Source organism: Biomphalaria glabrata, chromosome 16 (assembly GCF_947242115.1).
Source record: "Biomphalaria glabrata chromosome 16, xgBioGlab47.1, whole genome shotgun sequence".
Taxonomy (NCBI): Eukaryota; Metazoa; Mollusca; class Gastropoda; family Planorbidae; genus Biomphalaria; species Biomphalaria glabrata.
Window position 1 is genome coordinate 9,825,830 of NC_074726.1, and position 19,605 is coordinate 9,845,434.

At 34.8% G+C, this 19,605-nt stretch overlaps 1 protein-coding gene across 2 annotated transcripts in view; it reads left to right on the top strand.

The window, feature by feature from the left end:
• Nucleotides 1-19,605, top strand: part of LOC106057845 (cardioacceleratory peptide receptor-like) — an 88,925-nt gene that overhangs the window by 64,488 nt on the left and 4,832 nt on the right. Inside the window, exons 8-10 of one of the 2 annotated variants that reach the window (XM_056014243.1) lie at nt 5,792-5,908; nt 9,570-9,750; nt 11,825-11,941. In XM_056014243.1, the coding sequence (XP_055870218.1) occupies nt 5,792-5,908; nt 9,570-9,750; nt 11,825-11,941 (415 nt within the window). The remainder of the gene's footprint in view (nt 1-5,791; nt 5,909-9,569; nt 9,751-11,824; nt 11,942-19,605) is intronic. The other variant, XM_056014244.1, reaches the window with a different exon arrangement.

The following is a 19,605-nucleotide window of genomic DNA, read 5'->3' on the forward strand; positions in this document are numbered from 1 at the left end:
GAGCAAATCGATTTGTGTTTTGGTAAAAGGATAAGATGGAGGAGGAGCTAATTTTTTTTAATTTTTTTTTATAAAAGTACACTTGTACTCAAGTGGAACATAGAAGGTATAAAAAAAAGGTCAAGAAGCACTGTCGTAAAAATATTCAAACAACCTAGACTGAGCTTCTTAACGATTTTAAATTTTCTGTCTTTTTTTTTTAATTTTTTTAAATTTTTTTAAAAGCTTCTAAAAGTTTCAAAATTTAATTTCTGAATCATCTTCTTCTACATAGTGAGTAAAAGGAAGCTGAATATTAAATAAGCTAACAAAGTGAGGCAGTGAGGCTCTGTTTTGTTTTACTCATTGTAAACAATGTAGCAGCTTGAATGTACTTTACTAGACCAGACTTTATAAAGCAGTCATAACTTATACTTTTAAAGTGAATCATCGAAAATTTCTTTGGCATCTATCAAATACTATCTATTATTATCGAAATATTTTCTTGGTTTATTAAGCCGTTACATGTACACAATATAGTATCAATGTTATATTTAAAAAGTACTATTACAGAATGGAGCAGGCTGCCTGAATCAGCCAGGAAAACCGATAATTTAGCAGAATATTAAGCTTCAAATTAACATGTATGACCGAATTCGCGTAGGACGTAATTATCTACTACGATATGTGGACTTAGAAAGGAAGAGGGTGATGCTTAAATTATTATTTAGTTTTGGTTCGAAAAAGAGGTAGAATACTAAAAATGTGTGTTCTAAAACGTTCCTGTGTATCTTTTAATCCTTTAGCTCCAATTTCAATATAACAATTTTATCTTTTTACCTACGCACTAACATTACAGCTCAACAAGCATGTTTCATATATGTAGTCAAGTTTTAGAGATTTTCATCAATGTCTGGAAAAAAACTATAAAAAAGCTATCTTTTTGGTGCATCCGGTGTATAGCATAATGGAAGTGTCGAAACGTTTTGATTTTTAATTATATGATAATTTGTGAGCACTGCTAAGCACTCCTAAGCACTGCAGAAGTGAATTTTCCTTTATACATGTACTTCATTTCTTGCACTTTTTTTTTTATTTAGTTGGCAGCATTAAAGTTCAATTTAGCGTCCTTGGCATTGCTTTGTTTATCTTGAAAATCAGCAATAAGAAATTAAACATATCTTAATTCTTATCTTATACATTTATGAGAAAATAAGAACAATTTTTAAGTACATTCCTGGATCTCGTAAATTTTTTTGTCCAGGTGTAGGCCTACCCAAATATGTCGACTTTAAAAACCTACTTTCAGACAGTTCAAAGTACTGTAGTTGTCTGCTTGAGATTGACGTAAATCCCTAGTCCCACACTGGCACACGCCTGTCTCTAGTGCTAGACTAGAGATGTTTCTATAGGTTTTTTTTAAAGGGTGAGTTACTCTCGAGTTACGTAATTAGTGGTCGTCTGCCCACGACTTCCGCTTTTCAAAATCCACTTGCTTATAACGCTCACTTCCGGTTCCATAGCTCAGGCAAAAGCATGAGTCAGTGGTTCATTGAGTAACCAAGGTTTTTAATAGTAAGAAAATAGAGGCAGCGAAATGGCAATATAAATGTTCTAAAGTACTAAAGCAACTGTTATTTATTATCAGATGTCTCTTAAAGATACCGTCGTTTAGCTCATTGGTCCAGGAATTTTTAATTTACTAGTACGGAGCCCGCAGTCGGTGTGGCAAGAAGAAGCTGGACGACGTCATAGAGTTGATCAGTGTGTCTGTTAATCTATATTATAAAGTAGAATGTGAGGGGTATGTATGTATGTATGTATGTATGTTACTTATAGACATCAAAACCGCTTGACCAATCTTGATAAAACTAGGCAGGAATGTTCCTTGGGTACCAACTTAGACCGTAGTGTATGTATTGTAGCCCTAAAACAAACTTAAGACCCTCAAAAAAAAATAAAGTTGTCCGACTCTATTAAAGCTATAGTATTTTATGGATCTAGGCCATGTCTACAATGTTGACATGAGAAAAGATAGAACGGATTTAGACCTAGATCTAATTTTAAGAAATACACTTTGCGCAGATAGTTTTTTACTTTGACACATGAAAAGACAAAAGAAGATCCATTGATTTCATTATATAATAAAATTAACCTTCAATTTTGTGTTTCAAAAGCATTTTTTACATTAATTAGTTCCTTATATCTGTGACTACAGATTTCCTGACGAACATTCTTTCATTAGACAATACGTAATGAATCGCGTACTAAAAATTAATTCGTTTAATTGTTTACTTTATAATCCCATCCCTAGATCTAAAACTCTAATTCAACTCTAAGATGATAAAACTTCTCTTCGCACAGATAGTTTTATACTTTAACACATACACATATTAATTAAAGTCCATTCATTTCATATTTTGATCAAATAAACATTCAAATTTGGTTTTCTAAAGCTACATTCGTTTACGACAGCTGCGAAGCCAAGTTGAGATAGGCCTAGATCTATATTCATTCATGAATCGCGTACTAAAAATTATTTCGTTTAGTTGTTCACTTTATAATACCATCCCTAGATCTAAAACTATAATCCAACTCTAAGATGATAAAACTTCTCTTCGCACAGATAGTTTTATACTTTAACACATAAATATATTAATTAAAGTCCATTCATTTCATATTTTGATCAAATAAATATTAAAATTTGGTTTTCTAAAGCTACATTCGCTTACGAAAGCTGCGAAGCCGAGTAGAGATAGGCCTAGATCTATATTCATTCATGAATCGCGTACTAAAAATTATTTCGTTTAATTGTTCACTTTATAATCCCATTTATTTAACAAAGCTATCGCTCTTTTCGTTTTTAATAGATAAGAATGTATCGACTTTGGGTAAACCATTTTCGCAAAACTAATTTTATTTTCGTAGCGAAACTGAAATAACGTGAAAGGATTATTAGCTACGTTTAACATACATTTAAATCCAATCCACTAGATTATTCAAAAGCAAATGTTTTAATTTAAATAAAAATGGATTTAAGCCTATTAGCTATTTTGATTTGATAGCATTATTCACACTATTTTTACATTGACACATTCGCTTTACCTATTACATTATTATTTCGTTTAATTGCTTACAAAACACTCTCAGTGACTATATCGAAAGTAATGCGCAAATAAAGACCCGCGGGTCGCGGGTAACATATGTCTAGTGCTCTATAAAGTTAGCTTCCGACTTGAAAGAGTTGATAACGTTTTGCAATCATCATCACAGCACTGATTAGTAATATTACAATAATGACAACCATGGGCGCTTGTGTGTGTGTGTGTGTGGGGGGGGGGTTAGTGACTGATTTTTTGCTTTGATTTTTGTTTATTTTAGGAGAGATTTTAATACTAAACCATCACTTGCCCCAGCGCAGCTAAGGGGTTTTGAGTTTAAAACCCCCTACCAGGGGTTGTGCAGTTTTCTAAAAAAAAAAAATAATAATGTAATTGACAATTCCCAAATTCCAAGAGCATAGCTAAGGGAGGGAGGGGGTTGATTTTAAATGTGGCTCAACAAAGATGGCTAGAGATCGGGTCTCAATCAAGAAAATCCTTTGCCGTACTGTGAGTCGAACCCTTAGTAGGGTTGTGACAGAGCGTCGCATGAGGTTTATGAGGTTTGCGGGACATGTTCGCCAACAAAATGAATTACACATAATAAGAGTTGCGATGACATGTGGTCATTACGAGGAGAAAGCAAACAGGGACATCCTAGTATAACTTGGCGCCATACTTTCATGGAAGACCTCAGAGCAGGTGGGAAGAAGCTTTAGACATTGCCAGTAACAGATTTTTGTGGAAGCAGCTTGCCGTCCAATGCACCGAACGGCGCCTGAGGATCTAAGTAAATTAATCGCAGATTAGGTTTTTGAAATAAAACTTTAAAATAATGCACTGTAGATACATCAGAATATGCTTTTTGTTGGCTTTCAATACCGTAATTGTGCTTGGCGGCGGGGCTCTGGGGGTAGGTCACAGCGCTCCCCCAGACCCACTTGATGACAAAGGCGGGGAGTGTAAAAAATTTCCATTAACTCCAGGAAGAACCAATTCTAGGGTACAATAAACGTCTTACGAAAGAATGAAGGGTCAGAATGTAATAAAGATTAATTATGTTTACACACACGAATATATATATTGCGTGGTGGGGGAGAGAAAAAATCCCCCAAAACCACCACCACCCCGAAAAAAAATCCTGGCTACGCCCATGATGACAACTACTGTATCTCTAAGCTTTTCATTTGCAACTACCTCAATATTGTCTTATACTCGCAGTGGTGAGAAAAGACATTGGCCATGTTTTGCGTGTTTAATCAATTTAGGCCTATAGATTGGTCACCTTGATATTAACATCTATTGCGTAAATCTACCATGAGTAGTGAAATGTCGTCTAGCTGCTTATCTGGCAAGGTGGCCGGTCCTTTTCCCCAGAGGCGTAGCTAGGGAGAGAGAGGAGGGGGAGGGCCCCCAAATGAATGTTTTTTTCATTGAGTATTAAATATTACGCAAATTGCAGAGGCCCCCAAAGAGGACAAGCCCCCTCCTCGGGCCCCCAAATGATGGTGAATTCCTAGCTACGCCACTGTTTTCCCCACTATTAATTCTTATTGAAAAAAAAGTTGTTTTTTTTTTCCGTCTCAGAAAGAGGCACGATATTTGGATTACGTATTCCTCCTTTCCACCTCTCTCTCACACATCTCTCTCTTTCTGTTATTAATTCTGTCATTCTGTCTCTGTCTTTCCTTTTTAACCCTTTCCGTCTCTTGTTCTCCTACTGTCTTATTCATTTTATCTTTTTTTTTTTTTTTTTGCAATACCTCTGTTCAAGTCAGAACTTCATATAACCTGGAAGCTGGAGGGTGGGTGCAGGGTTGAGCCTAAAAGCTGATCTCAAAAAACGATTTTCCTAGAAATTGAGCTGTTGATATATATCGCTGAGAAAGGAATTTCTTGCTCGTAGGCCATACTTGTAAAATTCTAGTTTGACCCTTATAACTTTACCAGCCGGAGGATACCAGCTCCCGTTGCTTCAGCGTGGCACATCCGTGGAAACGTCCGCCCGGGGAAGCGGAAATACTAAGAAGCAAACAATACTCCCTGTGAGCTACCACAGATGTACTCTAGCGAGTGTACTTGCACGCGGTGAGGATGTGAGAAAGGATTACTACCCAGTTCGCAACCCATAGCACCGTTCCCCAGCTCGGGTCATTTGGGTGGTGATGACCCTACCATGGATCGCAATGGCGCATTATAGGAATATGGAGCGCCCTGCGTGGGCTCGGCCTCCTGCCTCGCATGAGTAGCTAGCTTGAGGTACCATGACCCATGACCGAACGGATGTGATTAAATGATCTTCTAATTGATGGGGGGCCTCCAGACAGAGGGGTCGGTGAAGAGCCAACTCCTCATCCCATCCTGGCCACGAGATAAAATCCTTTCTCATGGTCAAATGGTTCATAAAAGGGATTCGTTCTATCTCTATCTTATGGACATACCAACCAGGTGTCTACAGCTGTGAGGACCTGACGCTCCTCTTATAGGTTACAACTGCTTACTGAACTTGTCAACTGAATTCTACTGGCACATCAAGAGATAAGTTTTAATCGAAAGAGCTACTTTCCATAGAAATAAATTTCTTACTGCATATAATAAATAAACTCTACTGCTTTAAGCTCCTTTCCACACCCCTTTTTTTTTTTTGCACTCCGAATAAATGTTCGTTGTGAATGTATGAATATCTTCATGTCATGCTTTTCTACCATCAGGCTTACTGAGAGAAAACAGTTCCCAACAAGACTCTAGAACCAGTTCTCAAAGTTCAAGGGGAGTAATCCCGCAGGCTAAAATTAGAACCATCAAAATGACGTTTATTATTATACTTGGTAAGTTATGATACAATAATAACATAGTAGTAGATACATAATAGAAAGTTATATGCTCAGGACATAACCGTTGGGTGAAAAACCTTTCAATGTTCTATGTATGTGTGTGTGTTGTTTTTTACACAACCAGATAAATCAATTCGTTTAAATCCAAGGTTCTTATAAAAAAGATATGCTTCAATGACCATATCTTGTGTGATAACATTTAGGTATGTGTATGGTTATTTCAAACAATGTCTGCTTGCAGACATAACCAATAAAGGTGACCTTGGTTCATGTTGAATTAGTTAACCCTAATTCTACAAGCTGCACGGGACATAACTTACTGAACACCTGGAGTGTCATTGGCCTTTTCAAAGCGAACTTGCATGTCATGTTCGAGTTTTATAGAAAAACGAGATTGTGCTCATTTTCTACAGCGAAAGAGAAGCTTACAACTTATTCTTGTACAAATACCTAATTCATGACAATGGTGTAGAGAGGATGCCAGGCACCCTAGCGGCGCCCATTACCCCATCTACTAATTGTGTAAGTAATTTATATTGACTTAAGTACTGTCACAAGTAAGTGAACTTGCCCAAGTTACCCTAACCCTAACCCTAGAACTTAGATATAATGTAAATTAAGTTGACGAAGAAAGTGACAAAGGGTCTATCACATTCTTTGTATTACTTTGAAGCGCATTTTTGCGTCCTCTATCTTCATTGCGCCCAACCCGCCATCACGTTGGTACGCCACTGATCAATGCTGCGTTTTAATAAATATTATGCTAATAATACTAAACCATATTTTGTCAAGTTTGTTATGTATATTTAGCAATAGTTTACGACATTTTTTTATTATCGGTAGGAAAGGTTACAGGCAAATGAACTTTAGATGGTAAAATCGACAAAGGACACAGAACTTAAGCCATATTCTCAAAATGTACGTAACCTCCGATGTGAACATATCAACTGATTTGAAGCAAAGATTTCTGTACACACGCCCAACTTGGACTTATTGTGATTTATAACAGTTTTCATTAATCTCTTTCTTCTTTGTCAATGCTCAGTAGATAACATTTCTTGAAAGGTTCTCACTCCCACGACAGTAGACTCTGTTTCTTATGACACATAAGTAGGCCTAATGTGTTTTTTTTTAATTAGTACTTTAAAATGTACTGCTTATGTCACGTAGTGTTTGTGACAAGGTTGCCTGAGAAATGTAAAAACATTGGCCTCTGGTAGCTTCGTGTTTCTACACAGAAGAGTAACAAATGTAGGGGAGATAATTAAAATGAAATGCTTTTATTTGTAAGCAAGAACAGAGCCACACACATGCACACACAAAAGCCAAAAATATATATTTAGGTCGAAAATGTCTGAAAATAAAGATTCCTTTAATTTCTATTACTTTGAAAACAATCTTTAAATTTTACAAAATAAGAGAAATGTGACATATAAATAAAATGGATTCTATAATGTTTTTCTTTGAACTACTGAAATAAAAATTCAATTAAGTATAACAATAAACATAATCAACAGAAAACATTCTTCATATTTAAAAGTAACATTTTATCAAGTTACTTAGTTTTCCATATCTTATCTTATAAATTACAGACAATCTTTCAAAAGAGAATATAATTACGCCCTACGCGTGTTCATGTGATTATCTAGTCGTGCATATTAATGAGATAATTAAACTCTACTAAGTCATTGGTTTTCTTGGCTGATTCAGGCAACCCGTTCCATGCCCTGTTATCTTTGAGTCTACACAGTCATAAAATTTCATCCAACTGTTGGATGTCCTGTGTAAATGTATTTCACAAATCGTCCTCGGCTCTAGATACAGAGAACCACTCTCAGTATCGGCTCCCCAACACCAGCAGAACAAAACGAGGTCAACGAGACAGCGGGTCTTGATCCTTAGTGTCTGAAACTCATCCAAGCAATTTACATTTTTATTGCCCTTTTCCCGGCTCCTTTACTCACTCTAAGATTTGTACTCGTGGCTGACTCAATTTGTAGTCTGGTGACAAACTGGGCTGACATTTGGCTCATGACAAACGTACAAAATGATAATGTAGCCATGTGTATAGCACTCAGTTGTTATGTAGAAATATTTATATGCATATCTGAAACTTGTAACGATAGATAGATAGATAGATAGATAGATAGATAGATAGATAGATAGATAGATAGATAGATAGATAGATAGATAGATAGATAGATAGATAGATAGATAGATGGATGGATGGATGGATGGATGGATGGATGGATGGATGGCTGGACGGACGGACGGACGGACGGACGGACGGACAGACAGATAGATAACCGGTCCTTAAGTGTGTGCGGTGTCTTGTGCATTACTAATATTACTATGCAGCGCAGGGTCTTGATAGGCATCTCAAAGCTGACACTGTTTTAATGACTTCAAGTATTAATTTGTTGAATATATGGCTTCACTTAGAAAGTGAACGAACATATGTAGAAACATTTTGGTCGTTGTGAATAAAATAATGGTTGTGGCAAAAGAAATGATTTCATAGTGTGTGTATGAAATATTATTTCCCTTATATTAAGTTCTTTTTGAAATAGTGTTAGTTCGCTGACGATAGTAAGCTTTTCACATCTTTGCATTTTTTTTTTCGGATTCCAACTATTAAAGTTTGACGCTAGTCCTAGCGCCCTTTCTCGTATTTGCACAATTATCTATTGTACCTTGCAACACATGAATCAATTTAAAAAATGGCATCAGTTATTTATCAATTTGCAGTGATTAATTATTTCTATTTATATGGAGAGACAGTACTAGCTAAGGGGAGAAAGTGTACAGAATTAGCTGTCCTCATAAGCACCTGTCTATCTTAATCGCTAGTATGTCGGCCTTACATCAACCAGGTTTGTGCCCTCGAAAAACATATTTAAAAATCCTTTAAAAAAAAAAGTGTATCTAAAGGGGAAGAACTCCGCCCTTAAAACTATTTAAATAATGTATAAGTAATTTCCCTTATTCAATATCAAACAAAATAATTAATTACCAGTAATTAATTATCTAATTCAGTATTTTTGTTATTGATTCATGTTTTTTTGTTAGGTACAATAAACAATTATTTAAAGTATCAACTGAGAAAGAAATAGCGTTAACACTTATTTCAGGGGGGGAATAAACCCAGCAAATTTAGCCGTATCTGCGAAAACTGAAGTATTAGTTTCCCTTGTCTGTACGAGACAAAATAATTAATTACCAGTAATTAATTGTCTAATAGGTTTATTTTTTTTAATTGATTCACGTCTCGTCTATGCCAATGAATAATTCTGCGAAGTTTCAACTTGATCCGAGAATGGATGTGGGAGAAATAACTTTTTACCAGACAGACAGACGGACAGACGGAGTGAGTTGATATAAGCTTTTGAAAGTTAAGGACGGAAACGTTATCCCAGATACCCGCTCCTTCCCCCCCCCCCCCAACCCAACTGATCTAGACGAGTGATAGTGAGAAAGCTAAAAGCACGAAATAGCGCTAAAAGAAAAACAACTGGTAAAAGTATTTCCAGTCGCACACATTTGTTATTGTTTTTCTTGATCTATTTCTAATTTATTACATGATGGAGTCAAAAGAATTGATACAATTACTTTTTATATAAGCGACAATTATTTTTATTTCATTTATTTTCCACAGTATTCATCGTCTGCTGGAGCCCATATTTCATCATCAACATGTGCCAGGTTTTTCAGGTCATACCTAATACGCCAGTTTGGATGAAAATAAATACGTTCGTCCAAAGTCTGGCTCCCCTGAACTCGGCAGCCAATCCACTGATCTACGGAGTCTTCAGCACTAGAATATGTCGCTATATAAGGTACAGCTCTTTAGCGTTCACTCTTTTTTTCGGGCGATTTTAACCGAGGCCAATCGTCATAGAAGGCCTGAACACTGACCTGCAACGTCGTAACCTTTGAACAGAGGAGACCAATAGCGTTTTGCCACGTCACAGGTCTGTATGGCATGGCAACGAGCTAGTGGTCTCCGATCTTCACCGGTTGTGACGTCACAGGTCAGTGTTCAGGCCTACTATAACGAATGGTCTCGATGTGAGGCCATCAGTAAATCTAATGTTCGTTTATTTAGTTTATTTACAAATACTTTATAATTATTCTCATGGTGTCATAAATTTGTAACATTTGTTTGTGATGAAGTGAGACAAGCGCCTAAGATTCAAGTAGTTTACATGGTTGCCTCGTTCTCAACAAGCCACAGCTACATAACTTTTGGTTACCTATCTCTTAGTCTGTTGGACCGTTGGGGCACCAGGCAAGACTTGTCGACCGTCTTTCTCCATTCCTCCATTTTTTTTTTTGCCTTGTTTAGAACCTCTCTCAATGGCAGGCCCGTCCATTCTTTAATGTTGTCCTCCCATCGCTTTTTCTGTCTGCCTCTTCTTCTATTCCTGGCACTGTTCCCTGAAGGAAGGTCATTAACCTTGTGATAAATATTATATTTATAATATGCAGTGTCAGAGTTACCTTCAGAAACTATAGCCTAAAGCCCCCAAGAAATGTTTAGCACTAACATATAATTTCTGGACGTTTAGAGTCTCCTTTATCTCAAATATTTAATGGCCTTTTCAAGTCTAAATACGGCACTGATATTACGTCATTGTCTTATGTTGTTTTGTGAAAACTATGTGAAGTCAAGAAAAGAGCGTCTTAATGTGGACTCTCACTAAAAATGAAGTCTCTATTTATTTAAGATTGTGTTTACTTGGCTACATTATTTAATTCTCTGTTTTAGTCCCAATAACACTGAAATTTTTTTTAATACGTTTATTTTCATATAGAGGCAAGGTGACTAAGCGGTGAAGCGCTTGGCTTCCGGTGGTCCCGGGTTCGAATCCTGGTGAATACGGATATTTCGGGATCTTTGGGCGCCTCGGAGTCCAGCCAGCTCTAATGAATATGACATTAATTGGGGAAAAGTAATGGCGATTGGTCGTTGTGCTGGCCACATGACACCCTCGTTAACAGTATCTCTCAGAAACAGATGACCGTTACATCATCTGTCCTTTAGATCGCAAGGTCTGGAAGGGGAACTTTTATTTTCATATATCATGACAAGTTCAGGCAATGCTTAATTTTTGAAATGTAGAGTTAGCCTTAGAATTTCCTTCAGAAAAAAAAGATTAAAGTCCTTGTCCAGATCTCTTGCAGGACAACAGAGGATTGAAAGTCCTAGCCCAGATCTCTTGCAGGACAACAGAGGTTTGAAAGTCCTAGCCCATATATCTTGCTGGACCACAGATAATTGCGGCGGGTAGGGTACGAACCTAAGACCATCGTGTCTAGAGCGTATACCATACAACCAGACCGCCATCTGGAATAGTAGCCTACTAGGGAAGAAATAATAAATCTTTCTGAAGCATTTATTTTACACTAAATAATGTTTTTTTTCAAATATGTTTATCGGTTAGTTTGTTTTCGGAAGTTCCTCCAGAATAAAACATGAAAACATCTTAGCCCAAACCTCCTGCTGGGCTCTAACTCGGGACAATTGTGCTGACAGTTAGAAGCGCATGACAACAGAGATGCCCACGCGGGCGTTTAAAAAAACAAATCAAGCGCCATTTCGCCCTTACTGAGGAGAGTACCTGGCAGCAGATGACCTCTGAAAGAGACATTTGGAGAGCTATCACAAAGGCTGCGGAACATACTTTTGAGACCCAAAGGAAAGTCCTTATTGAAGACAGGCGCAGAAGAAAACTTAAATAGTACCCCGGAGGTCTATGTACGAGATGCGAAAAATATCCAGGTCGCCACTGGGTCTACGTAGTCATGTGATACTTCGGAATCAAAGACATTGTCATTTAGATAAGATATCATCACTCTATAAAAAGAGTGTTCGAAGTGTAACCCGATATGCCATTTCATGTTTCACAGGAAACCAGTCGTGAATAAAGTTCCCTCTTCCATCAGAAAGTGTTGCTTTAACTCCAGCCAGGTGACGAAGAGCTCTACCCCTGATTATACAAGTATCAGTGAAACGGAGGAGTTAAGGTATTATTACATGAGGAAATTGTGACAATGACTTAATAGGAAAATACTTAGATAAAATGTAATAAGAAGATTATAACGCATTATGTAATAGGAAAAGAGCAAGGTATAAGGCGATAAGAAGCTAATAAGTGTGATGTTGCTAGTTCAGGCTGTCTTGAAGTCAACCAATTACTCTGCAATCGTTTGGGTGTAATTGTTCGGGTGTATTACGTGCAGTTGAACGACAATCCAAACAAGGACTATACAACATCTATTTTAACAAGTGAAGAGATGTAGTCAACTCTGATGAACAATTGTACATGGATTTATTCTGATAAAAGGCCACAGTAGAAGTCTCTGTCACTAAACACGTCGTTACCCTGAAGTGTTCTATCGCTAACTGATTTTTCAGTCTCTAACCCAACATATCCCAAACGTCACTAGTCCCGTTCAATATGCGTCATCTATGGTGCGTCGCTAAATAACTAACCTATATAAATAAGGTGTCTAACAGATTTCTCCCCCCCTTGAAAAAAAAATATGTCAATATTTTTCCACTACTGTCAAGTCTTACAAGGGCATTTTCAATTTAAGGGGAAGACAAACAAACATAAAATCTTGACATCTTCATCTTGACTTCTTCATCCTAACTTGACAGTTCCTCATATTCAATGTCAATGTTCATAACATTCCAGAATCATCTTCATTGGTACACAGTTCATCATGTAGGAAAATGTGGCATCTTATGGACACGTCATACACTCACAAAAAATGTTCTTCACTGGCAGTAATCTGATAAAATACAACATTTCAAAAAACAATTATAGACTTTATTTACACATTCAATAAATTTTTTTTCTTACCACCCTTTTATACGCTTTTGTCCATTTTTCTTTTATACTCACCCTTTTCCATAGAACTAACTTTCGTCAATGATATATGAAATGATTCACACAAAAAAAAATATCCATACTTACTTTTAAATGCTTAACATCAAATTTACTTATCTCCCTTTTCCATAACATATAAATGGTGTCAATATATTAATATATATTACATACTCAATATAATCATAGTTTATTTACAAAATTATTTCACTTCAATGTCATTCTAGACAATAGATCAGCTACAATATTCACAGATCCACTAATAGCTTTCACTTCAAATTTATATTCCTGTAGTGCTAAGAACCATCTATAAACACGACTGTTTTTCATGCTCTTTTGCTGTATATACTGAATAGGTTTATGATCAGTTAATAAAATGAATTTCCTTCCTATTAAATAGCTCTCTAGCTTAGTAATTACCCATATTACAGCTAAGGCTTCTCTTTCAATGACACTATATTTTTTCTCTGCCTCTGACAATTTTCTACTTACATATAATATAGGATGTAAGTTATCATAGTTCTGCATTAGACAACCACCAATAGCATTACCAGATGCATCAGTTGTGACATAAAATATTTTGTCTTTATCAGGTAGCCTTAATATTAGTTCATGACTAAAAACATCTTTAATTCTGTCAATAGCTTTCACACATTCCTCATTACAAACTACTTTTTGAGGTTTTCCTTTTTTAAGTAAGTCATTTAGTGGATTCACTATTTCTGCTAAGTTCTTTATAAACTTTCTGTAATAATTTACTATTCCCAATATGCTTTTAATTTGTCTTTTTGTTGTAGGTATTTCAATATTAAGTACTTTCTTTATGTTATCTTCAATAGGGCTAATCATGTTGTTATTTACTTTATGTCCTAAGAAAATTATTTCTTCCAATCCTATTTCTACTTTTTCTGCTTGAATTGTAAGTCCACTTTCTTTTATTATTTTAAACACTTCTTTTACATCTACCAAATGTTCCTCCCAACTATTATTAAAAATACATATGTCATCTAAATAGCAAATAACATTTTCTTTGTTTCCAATTATCATGTTCATCATTCTATTAAATGTGGCAGGTGCATTTACTAATCCAAAACTCATATAATTCCATTGAAAAATACCATATGGTGTTACAAATGCTGTGTAAGGTTTTGCATTTTCTGTTAAAGGTATTTGCCAATAACCTTTAGTTAAATCCAATTTAGTAAAAAATTTTGCTCCATTTAATTTATGTAAAATATCCTCTATATTTGGCATTGGATATGGGTCAAATTCTGTGATGTTGTTAAGTTTCCTATAATCAATACATAACCGTATATCTCCATTCTTCTTTTTGGCTATTACAATTGGTGAAGCATAAGGAGATGTTGATGGTTCAATTATACCTGATTCTAGTAAATTGTCTATTTCTTTCTTTACTTTGTCTTGTAAATGTAGCGGTATTCTATATGGCTTAAGCTTGATAGGTTTTGGATCTGTTACTTTAATGTCATGTTTAATAATATTAGTTTTTCCTGGTATGCTGGAAAAAATTTCTTTGTATTCCTGTATTATTTTAGTTATGTCTTTTGACTTTTCCTTATGTAAATTATTAAGATTAATCTTTTGCCAAGTTTGATTCTCTTTTGTATTCCTGTATTATTTTAGTTATGTCTTTTGACTTTTCCTTATGTAAATTATTAAGATTAATCTTTTGCCAAGTTTGATTCTCTTTTGTTTCTATTACAGGTATTTCCTTAATATCATTTTCATTGTGATTTTCATTTGTTATTATCATTAAGCATTCTTCTCTTTCTGAAAATGTATTTTCTATTTCCTCCTGAATGTTTTGTATTAACTCATCTTCTCTATCATAATACAGTTTCAAATTATTTATGTGATATGTTTTAATTTTCCCATTTATTTCAATTTGATAATTCACATCACTAATTTGTTTTATCACCTTAAATGGACCTTTCCATTGTTTACCAATTTTATTTTTCAGGTCATTTATCAATATTAATACATTGTTTCCTACTTCTAGTGTTTTCAATTGTCTTTTCTTATTTAGATTCTCATGAGCACTTTGTTTGTACTTCTTATTGTTGTTATATGCTTGAGTCCATATCTCTTTCAATTCTGTTGTGATTGTTGTTTCACTGTCATTATTTAGTTTATTCTCATTGTCTATTAGATTTTCTTTAAAAACATCTAATTCATCTCTAGGTTTTCTTCCATGTATTACTTCATATGGTGAAAATTGTGTTGCTTCATGGATGTTGTTTCTATGAGCAAATAGTACATAGTTAATGTAATGATCCCACTTGTTCTGATTATTCTGAATTATCTTTGTTAGTGATCTTTTTAATGAACCACCATATCGTTCACATAAACCATTACTCTCTGGGTGGTAAACCGAAGAGTATATGTGTTGTATATTGTATTGTTTAGTCCATTTCTTAAATTGTTCTGACTTAAACTGAGATCCCTGATCACTCAATATAATTTTAGGTATACCATGTCTTGTAATTACTTTTTGAGTTATGGCATTAATGATATTCTCTGCACTTGTATTTGATAATGGGATTGCCTCTGGGTATCTACTAAACATGTCTATTACTGTTAGAATGTATTTGTTATTATTTTCAGTTTGAATTAAAGGTCCTATTAAATCAATAGATACTTTCTGAAATGGTGCTGTAGGTTCATCCATTTCTTGAATAGGTGCTTTATTCACTAGGCTTTTGTTAGATCTCTTTTGACATATGTCACATGAGTTTATGTATTTGTTGATTGTTGCTTTCATTTTGGGCCAAAATACTTGTTTTGACAAATTCCTATAACATTTCTTTACTCCCCTATGTGCTGCTAAATTATTATCATGTGTCATGATTAAAACATCTTTCCAATATTTCTGTGGTAAGACAAGTTGTTTTATTTTCTTGTTATCATTACTTGTTTGTCTAAATAATATTTTATTCTCTATACAAAATTTCTCCATTGGGTTATTATTGTTTTTATCTGATATTCTTGAATAAATTTTCCCAATAATATTGTCATTCATTTGTTCTAATGCAAATTTGGGTATTGTTTCTTTTTCACTTTGAGATATTTGTGTTTCAAGACTATTTTGTGTTTCATTTTCTATCTCTCTTTCCTTAATATCTGTATTTTCTATTTGTATTACATTACTGGTTTCTTTTCCTTTATCATTACTTATAACATTTATTGTATTTTCCTGTTTCTCATCTTGTTTATCCATTGATCTTGTTATTATCATACTTGTTATATTTTGTGTTTCTATGCTTTCATGATTTTGTCTTATGTTTTTGTATTTGTTTTGCCAGTCTTCTAATTCTTTTCTTGAACATTCTTTAACTCCTTTTATGTTTCCTACTAACATATCATATCTCATTTCTGGTATTGCAATGCCATCACAATAACCAGTGAAAAATGGAGTTTCAATGTACACCCTTATAGCTTTAAATTCCCTTACAGTGCCATCTGCTAGTTCTACTTTCTTAGTAAACCCTTTATACCAATGAGGTTTGACAAATTTAGTTTTTACTGCCAAAGTGTTACAACCTGAATCCCTGATTAATTCCACAGGAATTCTATTTACAAACCCTGGGTACACTGCAAAATTGTTCCTATTTCCTTCCATGAAATATATCCTATCTGTACCTTTATTTTTGTATTCCCTACTGTAACTCCTATTTCTATAATTTCCCCTGTCATTCCTATCTCTACTCCTATATCTACTGTTATTTTGTTCATTGTATCTATTTCTACTTCCAGACCTGCTATTCCCTCTTCTACAGTTAGCTGCTATATGACCTTTTCCTTGACATTTAAAACAGGTTATTTCACTATATTTTCTATTTCCACTATTTGTTCTGTTTCTATTTCTACTTCTATCAACATTTTCTTTGGTGTATCCTATTAAATCTACTTTGCTCTTATCTCTATCAGAAAATGGTTTATTTGGATATGCATTTTTGTAAACTCTCATTATTTCTGTTATTTCATCTATAGTTTTTGGATTTCTTTCTCTAATAAAAGATTGTAATTGAGGATCACATTTATTTACAAAGTTGTCCACTAGAATAAAATTTTTTAATCCCTCATAAGAGTTATTCACTTTTTCTAATTTTACCCACTTATTGAAAAAATCCTTTTCCATATTAATAGTAGTTTGGGGTTCTATTCCTAATGATGGTATATTGTCAAAGTATTTCTTTCTGAAAGTTGTAGCATTATGACCATAAGCATTCAATAACTCTCTTTTTAAAACCTGATAGCTATCATCAATATGATGGTCATGATTTTGGCATATTGTTAGAGCTTGACCATGAACAAAGTCTATCAGTATTTCAGACCATTCTTCTTCAGGCATATTAAATGTAGACATTTTTGCCTCATATCTTTTTAGAAAATCACCAATGTCATCCTTCTGTTCATCAAAACTTTGTATCTTTCTCTTTAGCCATGTCTGCGAATTAGGGTTGTCTCTTTGAGTGGTATAATTATTTGAGTTATTTGTGTTATTTCCTTGTTCAGTTTGGGCTCTGGCTTGTGCTGCGTCCAATCTCATCTTCTCTATTTTAGCTTCATGCTCTCTAATTTTTTCTCTTTCTTTGTCTTGCCTTTCTATTTCTTCTTTCTGTCTCTCTATCTCTTGTCTTTTTTCTTCTTTCTGTCTCTCCATTTCTTCCTTCACCACTTGCTGTACATAAGCTGCTAAGTCCTTTCCTTTTAACTCCATGGCCTTTCCATCCTGCATAGCTGCTTCCTTAACCTCCTTAAGGTCCACATATGATGATGTAGCCATTGTGTTTTATATTTTATATATATTTTTACTTAGCCTATATTGGTTATGGCTATACTTTGTACTTATTTTATATTTAAGTTTTTACAAACTTTTATATAAGTTTAAGTCTCTATCTATCGATTTAGTAAATGAGTAAATCTAGTCTGAGTTATATTCAAATCTGCATATTAGATCTAGTATCACACAAATTTAAATTTAGTATATTATAGTATGTATAATAATACCTTTTAGATCTAGTTATCAAGAGCACTATAACTTTTAGATCTAGTATGAATAACTATGATCACTTTTAAAACCTGGTATGACTGAAGTTACAGTGAAGTGTTTAGAGTAAATTCAAAGACTGTCTAGAGTCTAGATCTAGAGTAGATTATGGTTCTATTTAACCATACGAAACAAATATGTGTATACAATGTCAAATATATCTTCAACAAGATATATATATCTAGAATGTACTACCTTCATTCATTTTTCAATTCATAATATTTCAAATTAGAGTCTAGATAATCAAATGTACCAAAGAGATGTACAATTTGTAGATCTATATTTAGCCAGACGACAGTGTTTGACTACATAGCCAGTTTCGGCATTATTCTCATGGCAAAATCATATTTGATTTTAACCGCTCAAACTAAAATTATTTTAGTCTGATTCACAGTAAAAGAATCCTACCCGCACTTTCTATCATTAAGTGAAAAAAAAATACAGATCTAATTAAATTAATAAAAATAAATAATTTAAAATAATATAAACAAATGAAATAATTAAATGAGACTATCGCTATGGGTTGGGATATGACAATATGGCACACAATGATAACGTCACGAAGTAACTAGGCAACAACGGATATGACGTTTACACAAACAAAACAAATTACAACCCTAAATGTATAATATAGTTTTTCATCTAAATTATGTCTTTACCCCGAACGGGTTTAAGGCTTCAGCACCACCTGATTTTACTCAGGCTAACATACCAAATTTAGACAAAATCTATTTCTAAGGGCAATCTAAACATATACTAATAAGAAAAATGGCACTTAGCTTTTGATAAGAAAGATCCCTTTGTTCGGACTCCCGAATATGCTAGATCACAACAAATTCCACTGCCTCTCTTCCAGTTCTGACTCTGTTCTCCGGTGCTACCAGTATCCCACGTAATGCCACAGATGTCCTGATATGCCACAGCAAAATGTTTCAGTTCCTTCGATGACTGTTGATGACCGTATGTGTAGTTCCGACGACTTTGTGTACACAGTTACTGACGAATAGGTTAACGGTTCTTCTGGCGATGACTTGACTTGTGTAGACGACTACTGACAAATAACAGTCTCTTGACGGCAACTTGATCTGGACGACTGACGAATAACGAATTTCTTGACGATGACTTGATCTGGGCTGACGAATAACGGTTCTCTAAAATAGTTCACTGCTTCTGCTGCTACTCTGGTAGTACGACGAAGTTCGCTGTTGTACGTTGCTTCACTAGACCAAACTGTCCAATGTAGACTGGGTGAAACCAAGGTCACCTCCGACGACGTTCCGTTATACGACTAACGGTTTTCAACGAAATTAAGTGGATGTAGCTGTTTCCACAACTTCACTATCAGCACGTCTAGATATCGTCTAGACCAACGAATACTACATAGATCAATGTTTAGTACTGATAAATATTACTTCACTAACCTTCCAAAGGTTAAACACAGTGACCGTTATAAACGTGGTAAGCAACCGGTTCAATGAGCAAACTGCTCCACAAGAATCTCTCCAAGGGTAAGACGACAGAGCGATTTAGTTAGCTACTAAACTTGTAGTACTCACAATACTTCTGACAGCGGGCAAACTGTCCTTCTCGAACTGACGAGGTAAAACTTGATACTCGATGTGGCTCCTATGACGAAGAAAAAAATATGTCCAACAGGTTCACTAACGATCTCTCACCCGTTATGAATGAACGGTTTCTCTGGTTGTAGGTCGATTCAGCATATGAAG